The 24,442-nt window shown below is 33.9% G+C and overlaps 3 protein-coding genes across 5 annotated transcripts; 1 reads left to right on the top strand and 2 right to left on the bottom strand.

Annotated features, from left to right (window-relative positions):
- Window positions 1–207: 207 nt before the first annotated feature.
- LOC122603602 (phosphoglucan phosphatase DSP4, amyloplastic) lies at window positions 208–6,215 on the bottom strand. Of its 2 annotated transcripts, none has more exons than XM_043776351.1 (14): window positions 6,073–6,215; window positions 5,873–5,960; window positions 5,717–5,767; window positions 5,345–5,444; window positions 5,119–5,195; window positions 4,943–5,019; window positions 4,681–4,761; window positions 4,413–4,545; window positions 3,722–3,781; window positions 3,036–3,092; window positions 2,732–2,827; window positions 2,506–2,565; window positions 1,942–2,049; window positions 208–547 (listed from the first exon to the last, which is right to left on the bottom strand). In XM_043776351.1, the coding sequence occupies exons 1-14, from the start codon at window positions 6,096–6,098 to the stop codon at window positions 416–418; spliced, it is 1,146 nt and encodes a 381-aa protein (XP_043632286.1). In that variant the 5' UTR covers window positions 6,099–6,215; the 3' UTR covers window positions 208–415. The 2 variants fall into 2 exon arrangements, with proteins under 2 accessions (XP_043632286.1, XP_043632287.1); XM_043776352.1 differs by having other exon boundaries at window positions 5,717–5,764.
- An 876-nt stretch (window positions 6,216–7,091) lies between these two features.
- Window positions 7,092–14,291, bottom strand: LOC122602908 (ATPase GET3B-like). 2 transcript variants are annotated; one of them, XM_043775519.1, is made up of 12 exons: window positions 14,065–14,291; window positions 12,962–13,173; window positions 12,777–12,839; window positions 12,153–12,263; window positions 11,253–11,327; window positions 11,095–11,163; window positions 10,945–11,010; window positions 10,642–10,716; window positions 10,457–10,555; window positions 9,277–9,411; window positions 8,650–8,817; window positions 7,092–7,392 (listed from the first exon to the last, which is right to left on the bottom strand). In XM_043775519.1, the coding sequence occupies exons 1-11, from the start codon at window positions 14,255–14,257 to the stop codon at window positions 8,680–8,682; spliced, it is 1,236 nt and encodes a 411-aa protein (XP_043631454.1). In that variant the 5' UTR covers window positions 14,258–14,291; the 3' UTR covers window positions 7,092–7,392; window positions 8,650–8,679. The 2 variants fall into 2 exon arrangements, with proteins under 2 accessions (XP_043631454.1, XP_043631453.1); XM_043775518.1 differs by having other exon boundaries at window positions 7,092–7,422; window positions 14,065–14,289.
- A 3,280-nt stretch (window positions 14,292–17,571) lies between these two features.
- LOC122602909 (SEC12-like protein 1) lies at window positions 17,572–22,409 on the top strand. The gene is made up of 10 exons (XM_043775521.1): window positions 17,572–17,811; window positions 17,910–18,007; window positions 19,231–19,363; window positions 19,447–19,538; window positions 19,965–20,064; window positions 20,157–20,229; window positions 20,319–20,439; window positions 20,935–21,054; window positions 21,446–21,516; window positions 22,052–22,409. The coding sequence occupies exons 1-10, from the start codon at window positions 17,638–17,640 to the stop codon at window positions 22,243–22,245; spliced, it is 1,176 nt and encodes a 391-aa protein (XP_043631456.1). The 5' UTR covers window positions 17,572–17,637; the 3' UTR covers window positions 22,246–22,409.
- Window positions 22,410–24,442: the final 2,033 nt, after the last annotated feature.

Here is a 24,442-nt window from a genome sequence, read left to right as displayed (position 1 = left end):
TAAAAGTCTTAATTGCTATAAAAATTCACAAGATATTTAGATCAAACCATGAGATTGAAGCCCATAAAAAGCTATATTTCACGTTTAATTATACCAGACAAATGCCCATACAACGTAACGATGATGGTAGTGGCAACTTAGTGTAAGTTATTGTTATAAAGATAATTAATATAAACAGTAAAAGAAGTAATTTAGTTACATTAAAAGTTAAGAGATAAAGTTTGTAAATTATTTCATTATGGATATTTTTGGTAATAGTAGTGAAAAATACTGAGCGCCATTTTAGGTACATCAAGATAACTTTTAACACCACAACCACATTAACTTGTGTCATCATGCTGCAAATCTTATATATACACATACATAAATGTGTAAAGGCTAAATTATATACAGATAGTAGAATTTGTAGCCAGGCCTATTCATCGTCTGGGTACTCATCCAGAAATTGCTTTATGATCTCTCTCTCGTTGGTCGTTAAATCAAAATCATCAGCACCCAATCGCGTCCACAAAGCAGCACTTATGCTCTCTGGGTCTTTATCAACTACCTGCATCAGTGTAAGAGCAAACGACTAACATAACTATGGGTAATCTTATTGGTTTATCAAGACACCATTGCTTCTACTGAATTACTATCATCCCATCTAACAAGTTTATGAGTCACGGAACCCCCAGATCGCACCATAACTTCCACTGAATTACTCTCATCCCATTCAACAAGTTTATGTGTCACAAAACCCCCGGATTGCTTTATATAATAAGTAGATCACATCTAAATCATCAGCTATTTCAAACATATTTTAAAAAAGTGTGGACAAATGTTGGTGGGTTGCCCCAAGTCACAACCAGGCCCATATCAGGAAAACGACATGCTTTCACTCAACGCATTTTTTCACCCATTACCAAACGCGTTTCGCTTCCAACTACGAGCATCCCTAGGGCCCCTGGACATGAATAGATGTTATTTATCCAGAAAACTAGATCTCATGGCAAGATTAGCATTTGGTGGCTTCAAACCATATACATATGAGGTAACTTTATCTCCCATTATGTCAGACATTCTCAAAGAGGCATCACTTCATGAAAGAGGCATTCTTCAAATGAATGACAACAGCAAGTGCTCTAGTCCTCTCATAAATATGTAAAGCTTGATTTGCCACTTAGATTAACAACCTTCTTTTGCTAATTATCAGAGGCGGTTCTCTTCAGGGGGGCGTGGGGGCCCGGGCCACCACCGTTTCTTCGTTTAGTAGTACTAATATACCCGTATTTCATCCAAAATAATCTACATCTATTAAGTCGGCCCCCAAGGATTATTTTTGATACGTTTAATAAATTTAATAGTCCAATAAAATTTACCTTTTTGGTTTTTATAACCCACAATTAACTTAGTCCATTCAAAATTCTATGTTTTAGCCTACAATTCACAATCCATGTAACAAGGTATTCCTCCCTTTTTTGAGTTTTAGGCTCCAGAGAAAAATAAAATTTACCTTTTTAGTTTTTATAACCCACAATTCACTTAGTCCATTCATAATTCTATGTTTTAGCCAACAATCCACAATCCACGTAACAAGGTATTTCTCCCACAATCCACAATCTAACGTCATTTTTCTTGGTATATTCATAAGTCTTTGTAGTTTTTTGTTGGTTAGAAACTATGCATTAGTAATTTGAATGGAAAACTTGGATTATTAGTGTTATTTTTGTTTGACCCGACCCGATTAAGTGTATTGCATGACCATAATATAATACCCGGAACGTAGCTATGTCAAAAAAAAAAAAAATTGGCCCCCACCGCTAAAAATTTTAAGATCCGCCACTGCTAATTATTAAATATAGAAACTATCCTTATACAGGACAAGCTAATGACCATATTTTGTCTTATTATCTTGTAATAATTGTATATAGACAAATAAATATAAATATATCTTGACTGTACCTGGACATAGTTATTGATATGGCCATCCTTGTTAACAGAAGTAACCGGCTCATTTGTATTGGTCATCCATTCCCCATCGACTATGTACTTGTACTCATAACGCCCCTCCTGTTATCAAGGTAGATAACATTCAACTTACAATAACTAGCCTGAATATATTTTGCTGCTCAAAGTTACACACTCATCAGCTGATTGACATCTTTATGGAATGTGATAGCAAATGTAACTAAATATTTTGCAGTTGTACTTATTTTCTATCTTGACCCTCCAAACGTGAAGAAAGGTAGTCCAATCATGGGACATATAGGTCTTTTGGTTATGCATTTAAGTTTGTAGATTGAAGCATAATGATCATTAGATCCCTGACTTGTAAATGGGAATTTTCTCCTTCTACTGGAAGTGTTTAGATAATGTAACCAAAGGCCATACAACCTCCATGGTATATTTTCGTAAAGACTTCCAATTTACCAAGCACTCATATTGACGTATTTAGCCCCCTTCCTCGAAGCATACATCCTCATCTATGATAGCTATTATATTTTAAATAAACTAATTAGTAATTACCAGCAAATCTCTATGAAGAATCCATGAACCATGCTTCTCGTCATATTCTAATGGAATTTTCTGCAATGAACCAACATTTTAGCAACTAAGTGTCAACCCACTGTCTCACCATGGTAAGAGTTCACAATGAAAGGTCGACAATAGTTTGTTACAAGTAACTTTACCATACTAGACACTCAAGCATAGAAGATGTCTAGAATTTTTAGCTGGATGCTGTATAAATTACCTGACTCCACCCAACATCAAGTCCAGATACTTCTACTGTAGAACAAGTATCACCATTCCATGTTAATGTAATTGATCTCTTTTTTAGACCTGTAAGCTTTTACAAGTACAGTTTAAGGACATATAAGATACTAGGGTCAACACTTGATAATAACTTAATATAAATTCAAATAAAATTCAGGAGCCTGTAATACTTCTTATGAGAATATTTAAACACATAAAAAAGGACCCGATTAGAAAACTGAACAGGGACATAAAACATTTGGTTGTAAAACTTCTTGAACACAAGTCAAGTAATGACTTACAATGTCAGCTGTGGCACTTTTTATAGCATCCACATTTGGGAAACATTTACGATTTCTCTGCATAGAAAAAAGAATAGGAAGATAAGCATTGTTTTGAAGATGTGCATATACAAACAAAGATTTTATTGAAAAATATTTCAAACATCACCAAATCATTCAAATGAGTTTCCAAAATCGTTATAGAGAACCATTACAACGGTTCAAAAGGATACGGAATGTTACAAATTATTCCATCTTCTGCAATACGCCTAATCAAGTGTGACAGTTTTTATTATTTCAGAAACTATTGTCCTCTCAATGGACTAAAAATACCAGCAATCAGCAATGTATTTCAAAAATCACACATTTGCTATTTAAAAAAGTAGACACCCTAATTCAAAAAGATGCTTAAGTTAATCATAATAACTTTTATAGCGCCTCAAAAGTGAAAAGAGAGAACATATTTGGTACTTTAAGATAAAAGTCTTACTTTTTCAATTTCAAAATCAAAATAAACTTTGAATGAAATTTCAAAATACATTGCAGTTTGAACAAATACAGAAAACTCAAAATTGTTGGTTATAAATTAACAACTATGTCCATACATATTTTTGAGTTTAAATAAATCTTCAGCTTGAAATGGGAAAATTTAAAAGTATCTCTTCTTTATATGAAGTAGACACTGCGTTTAGGAGAAACATATTTACCAGGAGTAGACTGAGGGCATTGTTTAACTTATAACCTTGAACCCAAAACATGTATGCCAACTGTCATAAGTAGAAACCATATTAAAAATTTCATCATTATAGATTTATAGGTAATGGCATAGGCAAATAAACATATAGGCAAAGGAAAAAACAAAAGATCCGGCCACTATATAAAGACAAGTTCCTATACTTTTTTGCTCCTATTCCAACTTCCCCTAAGCTTCCGCATAACAGCCACTATAAAGCCTTCATGTTCAAAAAGAGCTAATGGTGAATTGCATCTGAACACATTTTAGTCATTTGGTGTCATGCAATAGTGGCTTAGTAGATATCTAGGGTCTAGATTTTTCTGATATTACAGAACAAAGACATAGGAGCATAAAGTCAACCGATGGGAAGTAGCTCTTTAAACTTTTTTCTTTTGATGGGGAATACCACTGCCAATTTGCTACCATGAATACAACTGTGTTGTCTAGCTCATATAGACATATTGGAATCTTAACCTGAGTAAATCTCAGATACAGAAAATGATTGATGATGACACTAAAATAACCGACATGGAAGACATAGTCACAAGCACTGATGCGATAAGACAGCCATAAGCGATGAAAGTATATTAACTTTAGAAAGCAGTAACTCATAAGCAGATGTAACAATTTTATAGCTTTAGAAAATTAAGAATAATGCGTACAGCAGTTGCAGGAGCTCTTCCAAGTCCAGCCGTGCAATGAATGTAGGTTACTCCACCATTTCGATTAACAGCTTTATGCAATTTACTCACCACAGCTGGAAGGCGCAACCGCAAATCAGTACCATCAAAGTCTCTGCTCCATAACATGTATGGTTAAACTCACATCAAGTGACTACATATTGACCTTTGTATGAATCGGTTAAAAAAGATCATACGAAAAAAAGTCAAAGCCAAACAAATCTATAGTTTGTCAAGGGATTTTGATTACCTTATTTCTGCACGTAAGTGTTGAATGTCATCAAATGTGCTGGCATATTCACGAATGGCATTGATGTCGACATCAAAATATCTAGTGAACAAGTTAATTAGAAAACAACTACTGCACCCACTAGTTAGACTTTTAATTTGACCAAGAACTCATCACATGATACAGTTACACACAGCATACAAAAGAATAACCAGATAGAAAGCTAATTAGTTTCTATCTCTTGTTGACAAGGGGATTTATGGTCCGAATTTCTTATGGATACGCAAGATCTGGGTCTTGTTGCAAGCAGTATATGGTATTCACTTGAATACTCCGTAACTTGTCTACATCTTCTGGAGTCTACTACAAGTATTAAGTTTATGTCAGAACTTAAAAGATGGTTCTTTGGACAAGATTAAGAAAGAATGCATCCAAATAATGAGAGAAGAGTAACATAACCTGTAGACATGACCCAACAATTAAGTCGGGACGAATAAAGTTGTAGTTCATTCCAAGTTCATGCCTATAAGTCAAAACTGAAATCAATACATTAGCACAGTTGATACCCAAACACATGGAACCAGGAAATTACATGTGTATAATCGAAAAGCTTTGATAAGCAAGCCCATAAACGTATATTCTGTAATTGAAGCCACTACTAATGCAGTAAGTTACATACACTTACCAGCACCCATTGCTTCAGTCATGTTTGTACTGTATTCTTCAGATTTCACCTCATCTTCCGCACCATCCATGTTGGTACTAGGTGTCGGGCTAGGCGTTGCCTAAAGCATCAAACACACATACTAAGTTCCAGGTTAAACTGGCCAGCCATGGTACATCAATAGTATGAGTTCAACAAACTAATAAAGGACGGTCATCAAACACAATGACGTACTTAGGAGTTGCAACCAAACAAGCCGCAATTTGATGGTTTCACAACACGTGTTACGAAATGGATTCACGGATAATCGTTATTATCTCACGAGATTCAACATGAACCATAAATCCAGCAAAAAAACAATAATAAATAAATAAATAAAGCAAGTCATCATACCTTAGCTAAACAACAACTTGCTCGAAAATCGATAACATTCGCCAAACCCTGCTGTCACAAAAATAAAACACAACAAATCACACACACCGAAATACATATATACACATATATAGATACACAAAAAAATAGTCAGTGACATTAATTTAAGATGGTTACCTTTATTTTAACAGACCTCGGATAGATTGAAGTTTTAAACTTAAGGCTATATATAGGCAACTCTGAATAATAACAATAATAATAAGACCTGATAAACAAAGAAATACAAAAAAATATATAATTACAACACATTGGATCGTAATAACATTGATACAATGATACCAAATTTATAACAATGAAATTGAAAAATTAAAATATACCTTGAAGTAATTGTGAGGCAATTCATGCTATTTTTATTATTATTATTATTATATGAGTGTGTGTATATTTGAAATGTGGTGATTGAGAATATTTTATCACTTCACTTGGTTCACATAGGAGTATGTCAGACTATCACTGTGTTTGATATTTTTGTTTTTTTTTCTTTTTTGTTTTTGGAATATTTATAAGGGGTTGTTTGTTTAGATCATTTTCAGAAATGCCATTCGCTTTCCCTCGTTTTATTACGACACGTGATTCACGTGTTATCTGAAGATACAGCACGAAAGTGGATCACTAGAATTAGTTGAATTTACAGCTTTTTTACTTTAATAAATTTATATAAATAAACTTTTATATGATAATCTAAAAAACTATAGTTTGTTCCAAAGAAAAGTTAATTAGTTGGCTTGGGTTATGAGCAAAATGAATTTACGTAAGAAGCAGGTCATTTTGATGTGTTATTTCGTTTTGCTGCCTTTATTTTGTGCTTTGTTTGTCAACTTCTGCTGCGAATCATTATCAGGATAATGTCAATAATATCCGTCAGTCGCATCTGTAGTACAAAAGTATGTATTGTCGCATGTTGTTTCAAGGACACAGTGAAAGTGTGTTTATTCCCTTTTGGTTTCTTTTAAAAGTTGGGACACTATATTATTGTTGTGATATATCTGTAGTAATAAAGGGATTATAGGTTAACAGGCTATAGAGCCAAGTGATGGTGATCACAAGTGGAGAGCTAAGTGATGAAAGAAATGTCGAGTGATGTTGGATTGTGATCCATAACATGGTAGTTAGGGTTCTCTTTTTATGATGCAATAGTGTGATGACATCAATCTTCAAACCTGGCAAACCATATGCCCTTGTGTGTAAAGAAAATTAAAAAATTTAAGTAGCCAAAATATTAAAATATAAAATTAGAAAAAAAAAACTTTTACAGGTAGACCAAACCCATTTCAACCCTTATCCGACTTGTCTGGCCAGTCTTTTTGCCAATTCACAGAAATTTGATGGATGATAGTTTACCATATTAACAACCTTCTATGTAATCCTGTCATTTTCAACATAAAGTTGGAGGATACTTGTACATTAAATACGAATACAAAGTATGCACCAAATATCGACATATCGTACAGAGCAAATGATGATCTTATATACAACAATCTCTACCCGTTAAGTAATCAGTGTGGTTTCTTTGATATTTGAAAGACTTCATCCTTGTGTGTATGTGCCTCACCTTGCAACCAAAACTGTGACCAAAAATTAATCTTCTGAAGACTCACCAAGTGCGTTAAGGCTCCAATGTATCTTGTAGCAATTATCTGCGACAACTCATTACTATTTCTGTCAACCTGAGATTAGAAATAAAATTCAACAAAAATCCTAAGGAGCCTTAAAAGGAAACCAAGACATTATTTGGTTAGGCCATTTGACAATTCAACAAATTCATTATGCTTGTATGATGTGAGAAGAAATGGGAAAGAATTTGTATATGCAATTTATGTTATGTGATAACTTGAACAAGGCCACAAGACGAAAATGAAGAATGAGAGTAAATGGCATATGAATAAATAGGGTAGCTACTTGCCTACTAGTACTCTATCGGAGGAGAACCCAATTTCCACAAACCCCAAGTATATCTATATCTATACTATCTTATAAAGCATTTTGTCCCTTTTTAAAATCTCAAAAGATGATTTGAACTACCTAAATTACCCCCTTCTTTATTCACTAATTTAAACATCTCTACCTAAAATACCTATAATACCCTTAAATCTCAACCACTCATTTTTTTCTCTCTCCTCTATAAATCATTTTATTTTTCTAATTCATTCAAAATCCTTTATCTCAAAAACCGTATATCGATAAATTACAAAAACTGTGTGGGTGTTCTTAAAATTTCATGCTCTTTCATTAGAAATGTCATTCCATATACTTTCGACGAATTTTTAAATCCGAAGGCGGAGCACGTACCGCTAAGGCATTTGACTATCACACTCTATGACTTATCACCTCCTATGACCTATCATAAATCCTAATTTCCACCTATATATCCCCTGTGGATGCTTATCGGCTAACAAAGGTTCCTTTAGTTTTATAAAAATACACTCGCTAAACACTAACTTGGTCTTGGCGTAAGTATGCTTGTAACTGAAGTTGGGGATATTTGTACATTTAAATTATACAAATTCATCAACAGCTTAATCTAGATATCTGCCATTACTCTCACAAACATTAGTTTTAACCAAAATATCTCTTCCCATAAAACTAATGAATTAGTCAAAGGACACTATTGGCAAAACTTAGCTTCAAACGAAGCAAGCCAAAGAGATTGCAAGTCACCCAGAGTGTATTTTTAATGCATAAAACCTTCTAAAGCAATTTATTCATAAAAACTAGAGTAGTGTTGAAATAATATCATTTTTCTTGGGGAAACCATGCCCCTTTCTACCTGTAAGGACATTATTACCCTAACTATTATTGACCCATTCCTGCCCGACCAGATCATTTCCGGCCTCTAACGTTTATCAAAGAAACACGAAAACTCAAAATACTAGGTGTGGAGAAAACAAATTTACCTTGTCATGCTGAGAAGATCTCATATACTTCTATTTCCAAATCATGTCCCCTAAGAATTGAAGAGCCGGGACACCTCTGATTTCAACATCAACAAGAGGTGCCTGCACCAAAATCAGACTGGACAGCTCTGGATCATTTCGGATCATCTCAATCGCACGAGTTTGGTCCTGAAATATTTATAACATGAAATTAAATGAAATTGTGCCAATCTCAAGCTTCAAGAATCACTGGCATACCTAAAAATCTAGTGTAACAGAGAATGACTTTCATTAAATATTATCCATGTTAAAAAAAACCTGGTCAGATTGAATGGTTGAGACGGTTGACCATCCAGAGTCCAGACAGTAAATTTAACTTTATATGTTTCGGTTCCAAGAACTCCACATCTAGAAGTCCCGCTTAAACTACTGATCTAAGGCGTCTTGTATTATTTATATTTGATAAACAGTTATTTGATACAGTATTCATGTAAATTTTGATGACGTGTGTCAATAACGGCCCCACCATGGTTGACCCTAGTACCAGTCCACCCAACCTTTTTTCCAAGTTCATAAGCCATCTGAATTATAAATTATTAACAATTATGTCATCAACAGAGGAGAATGCTGTTATAAGAGAATCTGTACCTTCCTTTTCATAGCACAGAATTTGCAGTCAGAAGCAGATGGCGGAAGAATTTGATTAACAATAAGCCTTTTGACAGGAACATTTTCCTTAATAAGTGAAGCACGCAACCTTGCGGACTCACTGATGGCCATTACCTTAAAAACCCATAATGAAAGTCATGAGGAAGTTTGAAACAAATATGTAAATTTCAGACTAAAATTTTAGGTGTTAAACTAGAAAGAAAACTAAACCACACGAAAATGAATTTAAATTAATTAATTCTTGTCTGTTGATACGGAGTAGTAATTAAATTTCTATATGAATCCAATTTTAGAAAGGGTTTTAACATGATGGAAAGTGTCCATCAACATGATTTTAGTTTAGATTTTCTGATCATTAGTGACCTCAATAATCAGATTTTGAAATGCAAATGTGGAGTTGTAGAAAGATAGTTTACTTTCTGAGTATACATGTAAAATTACCTAACTGCGACTAACTTTGATTATATGATTATTCTATTCTAATAACTAACGTTGTAATAACCACTCAAAAAAATGCACATCTAAACCCCCACCCCCCTCCCCCCTCCTCCTTAAAAGAGAGATACCCAATTCTATATTATATAATTTACTAATTTAAAAAAATGAACATGAGAAAAATAATATTTCAAGTGTGGTGTTTAAAATCAGTTTATCTTGAAATAGAATAACTTTCTTAAGTTTCTTTATTTGCAACATGAAGGACATTGGAACCAGAATGGACAAAAGTTGACTGATTGGTTTTGGTTCGAAGGCTTTCATGGCTCAGAATGTCTAAAGCCTACTGCCAGAAGTGAGTTTCAAGTTTCAACCTCATTTTTCTAGAAATGTGTATACTCGAGTTGGTTCGACCGAATCAAACAGGCCGAAGTCACGTAAAGTGTTTTCAAATGTTTATAACCTCCTACATCACTATTTGAAAATTTTATATTTTATGTTAACAAGTACTTTTTATAATCTTATTTTGATGGGTTCCTCCATGGCCCTACCCAACCTGTTCGTTCAGACCTATATTACAGGCTACTTTTTTTACTCATTACACAGCCCACCCAACCCGTCCATTTTGCCACCTCTAACTACTAGGATCAGTCTGGCTTGGTCCATGGTTCAGGCCAGGCCAAACTGAACTGTTTGCACTTCTAAATGTATGTACAGGTATTACCGTAGGAATCGTCACTATAACAAATTCTGTTGAATCAGTATCACGAAAAAGCTCCCGTACTTTAATCATCCTTTCCCTTAGTTTCTCCAATTTATCAGACTACATGAACATGTGAAGAAAATAAGATGATTGATTATCCCTTTAATTCAACAAGGTCCAATTACAATCTAACTAAACCAGCTTACAGCATCTTGACGAGATCCTTCTTGCCCAAATACATTTTTGATTGCTGAAGTTGCCGAAGATATTTTCTGCCTAAGCTGTAACATGCAAAATTATAGATGGAAATATCAACAGAATTACATAGTAAATAATAGTTAATAAGCATAAAGGCTCCATGTTAAAAATTAGAAAACGATGATACTGTAAACAGGAATGAGAACTGTTACTTTCTAATATCCCGTTTAAATTGCAACTCATAATTACTAAACATCCAAACAAAATTCAACGATATAATGTAAAACTTAAGCTCAGGTTAAGAACCTTACCTTCAGTATCTTCCCAATTGATGCGTCCAAGAAATCGGGCAATGACAAAAGTCGCAGCGTATGACCCTATTAGCACATCTTATCATGTTCAAGTAACTAGAGTTTCAATAGAAGTATACAAGATTTAAAAGAAAGGTGTCTTTTACTTACCGTGGGTGCAGTATCAAAGACTATGCGTGTAAACATGTTATATTCTTGTGATTCAAGAAATTGAATAACCTGGCAAAAGATTTTAGTGATTGAAAAAATAATCGAAACGAGTATACCATTGGACATAATATAAACATAAAAACGCCAATATGGATTACCTTGGAAATTGCAAGAGCTTCGTCTAAACCGGGAGGAGGGGTGTCCAAGAGCTCCCCTAGCTTCAGCTCTCCTAACTTTATGGATCAACGATTGGAAAAGATCACAAAAGGTGAAGGACTAGTAAGCCAAACTAAGCATTTGCAAAAGAGACTAAAAGCAGAGAACAAGGATAATGTGACTCCACTTAGATGTGGTAATATCAAACCATTTATGTTTGAACTGGCGATATATCTGTATAGTTAATTTCTCCCGTTGTAAACTATAGCTACAAAGTTAAAGGATTAAAAGGGTTAAATGGTGTAGAAGTTGTTCGCGCATAACCAAGTGTTCACAACCTCTTAAATTGCTTTATTAGAAGAAAAAAAAAACATTTTTATCATATTATTTGTTATCATATTTAATGTGTTAATCATTTATGATACTACAGTAATACACCGTCGAGGTATTGGGACCCAAAACCCATGGAAGACGGCATTGGCTGTTACTTACTTAATCATTTATGATACTAGAGAAATAAGACAAAGAACTGTTGTCAGGTCCTTACAATCAAACACACCACAACCCAACTATTTTGACCAACCTTTTTACCCGTTTGGTTCTGAGGTTCTATTTTGGTCAAGGCATGAACATAATTGCATTTTAACAAGCTAACACAAGAAGGTGTACAAAGAAAGGCACTACAACAACAATATTGTAATAAGAATATGGCAAAACGAAGGGAAAATACCAACATTATCTGCCCCAAACCAGCCTCACCTCAGAATGATAGACAAGACTCGATATACAGAAAAAGACAAAGACAAACATAAAAAAGATGAAAGAAAACAGAAATAACAAGCATAACCACAACGGCCTGGAAACAGCAATATAAATAAACAAGAGATTTATAAAAAATTTACTTGATCAGCGAGCATTCCAAGACCCATGCCATCCATGAAGTCTTTGACTCCAGTTCCACCATTCTTCTTGCTTACATCACGAAATTCTTCCCTTGCTTTATCAGGATTTATCTGCCAGGAGTTCACTGGCATTAGAATTAAAGATGAAAATGTCAAAGAGCAAACGTTACACTAAAGGATCTTCATGAGCATATTTAGAATGTGATTGATTAATTATTGATAATCAGGCAGGGTTTCACACACGTTGCCATATATTTGAAGTTGGAATACTTAGATCTTTGAATATTTGGAAAATTTGATAGTTTAGAAAATTAATATATTAAATGACCAACAATGATATTTTGTGAAAAAAGTAAACATAATTGAAAAATAAAATAAAAGTTTCTAAGATCAGATTGAAGTAAAGGGTAAATAACTAAAATGTTATTTCACCCTTTAATAATCAATAACTATCCAATACTGATTATTCAGTTATTTGACTCCAAAATAATCAGATAATCATATCAAAGATATATGGAAGCACAAAACGGTTATCCAAAATAAGTAGCTATTACAACTTCAAGTCACAATCACTGATTTACAATATGCAAATATAAACAGTCTTAAATGATTTATCATACAAACCTCCAGGGCAAAAAGAGGAGAAAGAGGTCCTTCAACGGGTACTAGAGTCCCACCAGTCAGATCCTAAAAAGAAACCCATGTAGAAGACAAAATGACTTTTTTTTTTATAAATAATTTTTGCAAAAGAAAAAGGAATCTAACACATAATTCAATTAACAATCAGGAGCAGAAAACATATCAATTACCTGAGCAAAAGAGTCACTTAAAGAATGTGCAGGGTCGGTTGAAACTACAAGAGTTGGATGACCATTATTTGCAAATTTTACAGCAAGTGAAGCAGCACAGCTTGTTTTACCTACACCACCTTTCCCGCCTAGCATGTAATACTTTCTTTTTGTCCCAGAAACCATCTCATCAAAATCAGCTGTGGTTTCAACAGGAGCTACCGCTGATCTCACTGCAACAATATCAAACACATAAATGCATATTAAGATTATCCGAATGTTTGCCATTATGCTCTAATATTTTCTTAAATATGGAGAAGTCTATGTATTCAGTAAGTTAGACTGGATTAACTGTAATACACATCCATGACATAAATGATTAATTTTGTACCATTATGACCATTCTTGCCAAAAGAGAAAGACACTTCAAATAAAAAACTTGTCCAAAACCACTTATTCATGTAGAATGAGCCAATTTCATGAAATCTGTGAATCCCATAAATGTGCAAAGTTGTACCAACGACATAGTTTTGTAATAGTGACTGAAAGTTTCCCAAATTGAAATAGGCGTAAATTTTACTGCAGCATGTGCAAAATACATCAACATAACCAACTGACTGTAATATCGCAACCATTGTACTCGACACTTCGTAATAAAGGCAGCCATAGTCGGAATTTTTTTAGCATAATAACTTATAACATCCTTGCCCAGCAATAATATCTGTAACCCTTGTTAATTTTGGCTTATGAACAAAACTTAACAAGGCAAACTTTGCACAAAAGCATTCATGTTTGTGGGCAATATGTCTTCTTAGGTGTTGCAAACATGCATTACAAAAATACAGCAATTTTAAGTATTAATTCACACAAAATAATTAGAAAGAAATTGCATAAACTGACCAATCATTAAAAAATAAAACACAATTTTACTTTTATAATTAGCATTCAATCACAATTAACACAGAATTCACACACTACAAATATTCATCTAACTTCAAGCATATCAAACACCCTCAACAGAAATCGTCGAGAAAAAAATAATAATAAATTGACCCAAATTAAAGGAAAAAAAAATATATAAATTAGCAAGAGATTAACACATGGGCATAAAAAAAAAATCCAACCTGTAAACAATTTTCTTGATTGTTTTCTTTTGGAAGCAAAAGAAACAAAACCAGAGCTGAATATTGCACGAGGCTTATAAGGGTTCAAGGGGGATGTGTAAGAAATAAACCCCGTTCTTGATATTGGTGCTAACCGGTTCAATGAAGAAGAAGAAGACATGAAAGTAGTTGAGTGATAAGATGTTATTGCCATTTTTGCTTTGTTTTTGGGGGAAATATTGAAGGGTGTTTGGCTTTATATGACTCAACTGATGTGCAATATAACTTGGTTAGGTACAGCCGCACAGGCTCGGTCAGAAGAGCAATGTAGCTAAGGGTAACTTGGGTAAGCCGTAATCAACAACAATGGTACCTAATCCCTGAGCGGGGTATGGAGAGATGAGCTATAAACATCTTACATCTACCCAAAGATAGAGAGACTCTTTCCATAAGGACCTCCGGCCAGAAAGATGTAAAAGCCTTAAAAGGGTAAAGTGTTTATACCTGTCTGTCGAGGCCATGATAAGGCGATATATCTGTCAGCTGGGTCCGCCGAGTTTCCTAATGGAGGAGGTGGTCAGTGAGTGTAAGGCATATGGGAATAGGTTTTTGTAGACTTTTTTTTCGTAGACTTTGGTCCTCAGTAACCTCCGTAGTGGTTTTGGCTTGAGTAGAAGGAGGCCAAAATCGAGGGGGAGGTTACTCTTGGCTGCCCCAAAATGCTATGTCTGTTGGAGGACATGACCGATGAGTATTTATTAAAGGAATAAGACTAGTGTAGGGGTTTTGGGAGCTTAGGAGAGGACTAAGATTAATCTAGCTAGACGACTAAATTAGTGTGTTTCATAGGTTGCGCACCACTCGTTATTTTTCCTTGGATCCATCGGGCGCTAGGATTTGGGTAAGCCTAATCATCTAAGCAATTTAACTTGGGTTAGACAATTGTGCTTGCAAAAACTTAGGCCATAGCAAAGTGGATAGGCCAACTTTTGTCACCCAAAAAGGAATTGAATCCATGTCTAAGCAGAGTTGACCCAAGATTGATCACACTTAATATGAGTTATTAGCTATGCAAAGATAACTTTATAAAGCTAGCCAATGAAGATTACTATCTAAACCCAATGACTCTTAACATTTTTTTTAAGGAAAATGATAAATCATCTTAAAGATTAGTCTAAAAATCCTCCTAAAACTACAAGAAGTTGACATATGTTATCCATTAATTCTTTTTCTTAATCTTCCCTCCTGATTTTTCCACACGTCATCATCTCGTGGTTAGGAGGATTTTTATGATATTTAGTTAGAATGATTAATCATTTCCCTTTTTTTAATTGTAAAAATGATCGAGCTTAGATATATGTTAATGAACAACCGATTGAACCCACCGGACCATGAACTAAGCATGGCCGCAAGCAATGTTGGAGAACTCGTGACTCGAGATCGGATCAGCGAATAAGTGAGTCAAGAGATTTTGAAACCTTGGATCAGAATCGAGGGAACCCGGATTAATTTTTCAATATAGAAAATGATAAAATTTGAATTTATATGTAATAAACTTCAAACATAGATATAATTGTTTAAAAATTTTAACTTAAACTTCAAACTTAATTGTTCAGAAGACATAAACTTAAATCAATTCATGATTTTACTAAAAAATACTATTGTATAAAGATAAAAACAAAATTGACTAAAGTTGACCTAAGTCAGTCGAGTTTTGACCAAGTCGGTCGAGTTTGACTCGAGTATTGACCGTTGATCGAGTCTGATTCAGCCAAACGCCCAAACCCAATTCGTGTAGAAGTCGATTCCAAGTTCTAGCCAAATCGACCGAGTTTTACAACATTGGCCGCATGAGACTAGATATTTTAAATCAATCGGTTCGATTAAAAGAAAAATAATCTATAGTGAAAAGCTAAAGCCAAGTTTTGAACCTGTGTGGTTAAAAAACAAGGTAAAGCCAAATAGTTGGTGTTTTATTTTTCAAATATGATAAACATAAGGCTTAAACAAATATACTGTAAGAAAACATATTAAGACATATGGTGTGGTAACGATTTGAACCTATATGATGGAAAAAAATACATGTTACTAAGTACTAGCCCAAATGATCTATCAAAGACATAATTTTTTAAAAATATTAAGATTATAAATCAATATAATATTTAGTTTCATATCATTTATAGAAAAAAAAAAGATCAAGTCCGATTTTCCAGTCTAGTCTGATCCGCATGTCCCATATATCAGGCCGTCATGTGTCTTATAAAACATATATAGAGTAGTCTATTTCCTTTAGAGTGCATGTTTAATAACTTTATATTTATTTTGTAAATCTATATTCATTTTTTACATAATAAATGTAAATAATACATCGCGGTTTGATTTACATAGGTTCACAAATAAACATCCAGATGGGATAGAATAGAAATAGTTACATGAAATCGAATAGATAGAATCATAGAATAGAAAGCAAAACACACATGTTAAAACAACGTTAGTGCCATTAGTCAACAAACTAGTCTTATCAATTTTGAATCTTCACGTAGTCACGTATTATATATATGGCTGTGTTCTCATAATAGTGTTTTTGTTTTGATAGATGGTATTTATTAAGTTATAATTGAGTATACTATAAAACAAATTGAATAACTGGTAAATCCAACATAATTTAAGCATTAATAATACAAACGAAGTGTTACATAACATTTCGAAGCATTTAATTTTTCAAAATCACTAATTTTAGTTGATACATCTATTGAAAATGCATTTGTGTTCATCAAAGATGCATTTTGCATGAATGTGTAAATCAACTTTTTTTTTTTCATTGAACATGAAATTTACATTAATATATCGTCATTACTATTTATGATATAAAAGTGGAAAATTTCATAAATTTGTTCAATATCATGTTCAAAGTTACTATTTTTAAAATGTCTTTTCTATTTGTTAAATTAACAACATTTTTTTACTAGATTACAAATAACATGATGTTAATTTTATATTTACTTATACTGATCATTGCTAGTTATTTCTAAAGCTAAGTTTAATATACATGATGTTTTTTTTATCGATATTTGTAATACTTAAAATTTTTGTAATTCAGACCTATAGTTGTGCATATTGTGTTTGTTAATATTTTAATTAGAGGAGATTTACTCAGATTAATATATGTTTTTTTTTAATTATAATGTAAGATTGAAATTTAAATATAGTGAAAATGTAAGTAACTTTTTATAGAAAACTTCAGGAAAAAAAACCCACAAATCTTGGATTGTGGGCAACGGCCAAGGTAATGTTTGTTTAGAGAAAGTGGAAGTGGAAGGGTCCCACATAATATTGAAAGGCAAAGAGCCGGCCCACGCTGTTTACAACGTCGCCTAACCGAATCATTCACCGGATATCCATTTAAGATCCGATACGCTCATACAGTTGACCAGACATTCATATATACATAATCAGATTTATTCAGTTGACTTTATTTTTTATTTATTAAAAACTAAGTACTTAATACTTTTCAAAACCAAAAATTAACAAACTCACAAAACTCAAAACCTCTTAAATCTATCTCTCTCGATATTATCTAAAACAAAAATAAAAATGGAGGGCGGTGTAACGGCGGAACAAGGAACGGTGAAATTTGCGGCGTGGATCCGGCGACCGGAAAATGCTCATTTAGTAGCGCTGGGGAAGTTGAAACACGGCGATCTCCCTGCTTCTCTTCAAATTTTCACTTTCGATCGTATTACTAACTCTCTCTCTTCATCTCCCGAGGTCTCTAATTCTCTCTCGTACACTATGTATCTATATCTATATATGTATATGTATATGTATGTAATTTACTAGGTTATGTATGTTTGGAGGAAGTGCAGGCGAGTTATGAGTTTGAAGAAGGATGTGATCCAGTAAGTATAGCCGTTCATCCAAGCGGTGATGATATCGTTTGTTCTACTACCAAAGGCGGTTGCAGGTACACATACTACAAATTATATCTATATGTATATGTGTGTGTGTCTGTATTTTGTATTGATTTGTGTTTTATGCATTAGAGGAGGCAAAAACAATAGATACAGGTTTTAGACGATAAATGCCGTTTCCGGATGTTTCAGGATTTAGTCAAGGGTTAGAGATAGAATTTTTATTGAATGATATTAGTAAATTAGGGTGAAGCTAGACAGTTGATTTCAGATGAACTGTTTTAGAGTTGGAAACACATTTCCATATAGTCTATAGTGCATTTGGGCGTAATACCAGCACATACATATGTTAAGTGCAAATATTCTGATACTCATACTTGAATAATATCTTCTACCTAGTGGTATATAGATTTCTCTTAGTTTTTATCGGAGAAGTGCTAGATCTGGTTTAACTGCATTGTAAATGTAAGTGTTTGGCGCCTGTACTTTTTGCTCTTCAATCGTTGCAAACTTACCAGACTGTATGTATCACAACTGGCAATAACATAATACATGATAGACTTATATTGCACAGTCTTACCTAATTGGCTATGCTCATGTATTACTCATATATGCTTGTTTACATGCATGTTTTACGTGCTTGGATGTTTATATGCTTTTATTGTTGACATATCCTTTGTAGTTGCATTTTTCCACTCACTAAAGCACATACACACACACACACACGCACTCTGGCCGAAGGTCCTTCTAGGATGAATCTCTCTACCCTCGGGTAAGGGTCAAACTGTCATCTCACCTCCCGCATACAGTCATAACCCGCTAATGTTGGGATTGGGTATTGTCGATGTTGATGTACTGATATGGCCTAAAATATCGGTTACATGATGATGATAATTTCTTCTTGTTATGACGTTGGTGTGCCTTGCAGTTTCCGCCATCATATATTAGGAACTTAATGTATTGTTGCTCAAAAAAAAATACTAACATGCTAATTCAAAAATTTTACTATAGGTTTTCGTAATGGATATGTCAAAACATCCATAGTGAGTTGTACTTTCATAAGTTGATCCTACATTCCTTGCTTTTGAAATATTGATCTGGGATCTGAATGCAGCTAGAATTGCATTAAGCAGTTCGTTACTAAGAATCACAATGATCATTTACAAACATCATTCAAGCTTTACTAGGAGAGATGAATTTATTTGATTGTTCTTTGTTGCGTTACATTACTGCAAGATAGCTCTAGACAGAGGATGACCTTTTATATAATGTGCAGATTGTTTCAGTTGTATGGCCAAGAGAAGAATATTAAGATGGTAACCAAAGACCTAAAGCCTCTCCAGGAGGTGGGACCACAAAAGTGCCTTGCCTTTAGCACAGATGGATCCAGATTTGCTGCCGGAGGGATGGTAAGCATATTGACAGCTTGCTAATGTATAAATGGTCTCTTCTGTGCAGTGCACATAATTCTTTTTTGGTCAATTAATTGAAGGATGGGCATCTCAGAATACATGAGTGGCCAAGCATGCGAGTCATAGTAGATGAATCAAAAGCTCACAAGTCATTCAATGATATGGACTTCAGGTGGGTAGATTTTAAATCTCCATCATATGAAACCTTGGAGTAATGCTCAAGTAATATTCCATAAATAGTGATTCTTTCTTGCGGTAAAATATAATATGTACTATGCTGCATTTCTTTTACCATCTCTCAACCTTCAATCATATGATGTGATCCTCTCTAGTCTACATAGACATTTTGTTCTTTTCTTTCCATTTTTATGCAGTAGTTTCACTCTTAACGGAAGATAAGTTTACGAGTTTTGTACGAACTTTATATGGAGTTGAAAGAAAATCTTTGTATTATGGACATGCTCAGTACATGGAAAGTATATCTAAAAGAAACTCAGTGTCCATTTAAAGTTCTACTTCCATCTTAGATATGGGTAGTATATGTAAATAAGCATTAATGTAATTATGGTTCTTCTAAAAAAAATATTTGTACTTACAGCCTAGATTCGGAGTTCCTAGCTTCAACATCCACGGATGGCTCTGCTAGGATTTGGAATGCTAATGATGGTGTCCCAGTAAACTCTTTGACTCGAAATTCAGTAAGATATAACTTATACCAGAAAAAACTGTGGACACACCAAATTTCCTGCTAGTTCTGGTTTCATAATGCCGTGTGTGTTGTACATTGCAGGATGAGAAAATCGAGCTATGTCGATTTTCTAAGGATGGGACAAAACCGTTTTTGTTTTGCACTGTCCAAAAGGGTATTTTTTACATTCACACAAAAGTGTAATTTGATCCAGTATTTAGAAGTTATAACATTCTTGTTTGCTATGTGGATTTATATATGCAGGCAATAAATCAATCACAGTTGTATGGGACATCAGTACGTGGAACAGAATTGGGTTTAAAAGACTTCTTAGAAAGCCTGCTTGCGTGATGTCAATCAGCCTGGATGGGAAGTATTTAGCTCAGTAAGTGTGAATTTTTTTTGTCCCTTTTATTTAGAAACTAAGTAAGCACTTGGGGATCTTTAAATAGGATAAAGAGTGAAGCAAGTAACCCTTATATTATCTTATATACTAAGTAGTTCTTGATTCTTAAACATTTATCTTTACTGTTCATGTCTATAAATAATTAGCTACAAACTTACAATGATCAAATAGAACTAACTCTAGGCTTTAAAACTTCATCTATATATTTATCATCTTGCATTAAGTAACCGATGATTATATACTTGACCAAAACAGCTTTAATGTTTTCCTATGACAAAAATACTTGACCTGCTAATTGTCAACTTTATATTTATTATTAGTATACTTTGGATGTTACTATTGAAATTCAGTTGCGTGATCACTATAAGCAGTTTTTTGTCAGTATATTGCCTGCTTTATTAGTCTGTGCTAGTGTGCTAGAGTAAGTTATTATATCGTCTTACTCATCTCTGATGGCAAATATTATTGTCACAGGGCAAGTAAAGATGGTGATGTGTGTGTAGTAACAGTGAAGAAGATGGAGGTTTCTCATTGGAGTAAGAGGCTTCACTTGGGCTCTTCCATCACCTCCCTGGATTTCTGTCCCAGTGAAAGGTAAAACAGCGTATATAATATCTGATGTAACATATTAAGATTTTACTAGTATTTTCATTTATCAGCAGCCAGGTATAGAGTGGAGTGATTGTTCCTTCTTCAGTTTCGTATTAGTCGTTTTGTCTCAAATATTCACTTTGTGGGATTACGTTAAAAATATCTATTTTGTTGTGGACTTATGTTCTGTCGCATGGGACAGTTTCTTGAATATATATGGTTAACGAATCTTAACTAAATTGCATAATCATACAATTAATGGTTTGTATTTGCAAAGTTTCACAGATTTTATGCAGTTACCTGTCACGATATATAATTTGAAACACATGTAGTTTCCGTTTGGTGATGTAACTTTATTGGAGGTTCTTTAACAAATGCCGGTCCTCTTCTGCAGGGTTGTTCTTTCCACATCTAATGAATGGGGTGCTATGGTAACCAAGTTAAATGTTCCTGCAGATTGGAAAGGTATTTCTCTCTCTCTCTCTCTCTCTCACACACACACACACACACACACACATCCACATCACCAACGCTGTTAAGTTTATATATAATTGAAATTATGGGACTTGAATTGTGACTTAAACCTGATTTGTGACCACACCGGGCAAAAAATAGAGGAAAATTGAGGCTTAGTGTTGGTGTTAATTAGGCTCAATATGTCTTTATGTGGTATAAATCCCTGTAAACAACCGAACCTAGGCATTCTCTAGCTATGTATGTGTCATTTTTTGGGCTTCAATGTGTTCTTCTTTTCCTTCTGTATTGTCCTGCTTAGGTTTAGAAAAGCTTTTCTCCCTATATTTCCAATGTACACATTTCTCGTTCATGTTCCAAACTCAGCCTCTTTCATATAAATCTCTCTATGTGTAACTGTTTTTTTCATTGTTCTTTGTCAAATTTCTATGATTTTAGAAACATATATATGTTTGTGCACATGCATGTACAGGATTGCTGCTGAATCATAACTAATACATAGTTAATCCTTCCCCTTTTGGTACAGAATGGCAGATATATGCTCTGCTTATTGGACTATTTTTAGCATCTGCAATCTTGTTCTACATATTCTTTGAGGCTTCTGATTCGTTTTGGAACTTCCCGCTTGGAAAAAACCAACCCACTCGACCAAAGCTTGGTTCTTTTCTAGGAGATCCTCAATCTGATGACAAAAACATATGGGGTCCTGTTGACATGTAAACATGTGTTACTTGATCATACTTATCTGACTCAAATGATTCATAGAATGAAAAATGAGGAATCACTCAACTTTTAACTTGTAACCGTTTCAGGTATCTCATACCCTCGTAGAATTGTGCACACTTGGTAAAATGTGAAAACAAAATAAAATCGTGTTTGGTAAATTGGTTAATTCTACTTGACATTTGCAATAGACAGATGTAACCTATGAGTGATGGCCCTCCTATGGCAATTTATGTCATGTTGTTACTACTTTCTAGTATAGTATTGTGTCTTTTTTTCGTTCTACAGATGGGTTTCCAACTTTCCTTTATCCTGTTTGATGATTTAAATTGATGAGTTGAACGTATTGAACTATATCTACACAACGATTTGATAAAAGCTGCTTCATGTTTCTTCAGTTGAGTATTTGTTCAAAAAAAAAAAGATATGGTTTATTCAAAAGGAACCCATACGTGCCTACGTGGCACTCCACATCAGCAATTGCATTTGATTAACAAGTTTTTATGAAGTTTGATTAAAAAATTTTATGCTGTTGCTTTTATCAAGTCATTCTAGTTTGCTTTTATCAAGTAATCGAAGACATTGAAGTAAAACCGCTTTTGTGACCGTCTTTTAGTGAAGAGAAAAAGACAAGTAATCATTCAATGTCGTTTTTTATGAGTTTTGCATCTCAATATTCTGACGGTGTACGAAGAAAGTTAAGATGTAGACAACCTTAACCTTAACACGACAGTGTAGAGAGGCAATTTTCATGTTAGAAAACGACTTCCAGCCTTACAAGGCATGAGAGTAGGATCCTTAATCTCTGTCTCCAAAAACAAAAGTATCAACCACTTATCAAATTTTGTTGGTTGTTTGTGACGGTCTTCTAATGAGTCGTGTGTAATTTCTTATTCAACATCTACCGATTGATTTTAGGGAGATTTTCATATATGTCATATTTTAAAGACATAATTACATATATATCCAAAGCATATTTTAAAAACATTGTATTTATGTATTAAAAACTTACACCTAAGACATATATATATATATATATATATCTTTAAATTGAGACATATATGAAAGTTTCCCTTAGATTTTTATTGATATACCTTGCTATATAACTTATATAACAAAGTATACACTAGTTAGTTATTATATCTTTATAAATTTCTTTATTTAGATATTTAAGAGAAAAAGGTGTAGAGTACATTTTTCTCAACCAGTGGGCCAGTTCGTACAAAGGTTACATTATAATATCACATGAGGTCTTTATGACTACTGATTACATTATGGCTACTAATTTCGTACCATTTACACGTTTTTTACGACTTTTGTCGACAAACCAACTGGATTGGATCAATGGTTGGAGCTCATGTCTCTGGAAACAGAGGTCATGGGTTCGATCCTCATGCCCAACAAGGCTGGGGGTCCTTTTTTACCTATGATAAAACCTGGAAGCAGCCTCTCTACCTTTGATGACTTTTGTCGACATTGCAGTCTCCACTTAAAAAAAAGTTACGTACACTACATGGCATACATTTCGTTAAGAACTTAATATATGAATTGTTCTTTTAAGTTGTTAATTCTCATTGATCAAGAAATTTCATACATAAATAGAAAACTTTAATCATCACTGATGCTCCTTTTCCAAACCGACAAGGGCGTACTTTTGGTGTGGGTTTTGTCATGCAAATCGAAGAGCAAACTAAAGAGCCCACGGAAAACCTCCTAACGTACCAAATTAACGACCAGCCAAAATTGGGACCGAAATGTTAAAAAGTTTACTGTGCAATTATTAACTGCTCCAACATTAATGAGGTAAATTTTATAAAATATACTCGTATATATAATGATCAATATTTATACTACATCATAAAATATTAGTTTTTTTCTTGTAGTTAAGTAGACGTAACCCTGAAATATATCTCTTGATTTATTCACTTAACAAGACATCCTCACTTTTTCTGTTGTTCAAAAATAAAGACATCTTCATTTAAAATACTTTTAATATTTACTTTAAATACTTCCGAGAGAAAGTACCCGCTCGTTGCGGCGGTGAGGTGGTGATGGTGATAGGTCATAAATTGTGATAGATCATATTGTGTGATAGGCCATAAGAGGTGATATATCATCGAAGGTGATAAGTCATAAAGTGTGATAGCCAAATGCCTTAGCTGTACGGGCTCCGCCCTCGGATTTAAAAATTCAT

The sequence above is a fragment of the Erigeron canadensis genome, chromosome 6 (assembly GCF_010389155.1).
Source record: "Erigeron canadensis isolate Cc75 chromosome 6, C_canadensis_v1, whole genome shotgun sequence".
Taxonomy (NCBI): domain Eukaryota; kingdom Viridiplantae; phylum Streptophyta; class Magnoliopsida; order Asterales; family Asteraceae; genus Erigeron; species Erigeron canadensis.
This window is presented reverse-complemented; position numbering and strand designations above follow the sequence as displayed.

Excerpts from the sequence above, each read along its gene's own strand:
- LOC122603602 (XM_043776351.1), bottom strand. The coding sequence starts at position 6,098 with ATGAATTGCCTCACAATTACTTCAAG. Across the intron at positions 4,546-4,680 it reads CACTTACGTGCAGAAATAAG|AGACTTTGATGGTACTGATT; the intron begins GTAATCAAAATC and ends GTTATGGAGCAG. Across the intron at positions 3,782-4,412 it reads GAAGAGCTCCTGCAACTGCT|TTGGCATACATGTTTTGGGT; the intron begins GTACGCATTATT and ends TACTTATGACAG.
- LOC122602908 (XM_043775519.1), bottom strand. The coding sequence starts at position 14,257 with ATGGCAATAACATCTTATCACTCAACTACTTTCATGTCTTCTTCTTCT. Across the intron at positions 10,556-10,641 it reads AAGGATCTCGTCAAGATGCT|TCTGATAAATTGGAGAAACT; the intron begins GTAAGCTGGTTT and ends ATGTTCATGTAG. Across the intron at positions 9,412-10,456 it reads TTATAGTGACGATTCCTACG|GTAATGGCCATCAGTGAGTC; the intron begins GTAATACCTGTA and ends TGGGTTTTTAAG.
- LOC122602909 (XM_043775521.1), top strand. The coding sequence starts at position 17,638 with ATGGAGGGCGGTGTAACGGCGGAACAAGGAACGGTGAAATTTGCGGCG. Across the intron at positions 19,539-19,964 it reads TTCAATGATATGGACTTCAG|CCTAGATTCGGAGTTCCTAG; the intron begins GTGGGTAGATTT and ends TTGTACTTACAG. Across the intron at positions 21,517-22,051 it reads TGTTCCTGCAGATTGGAAAG|AATGGCAGATATATGCTCTG; the intron begins GTATTTCTCTCT and ends CTTTTGGTACAG.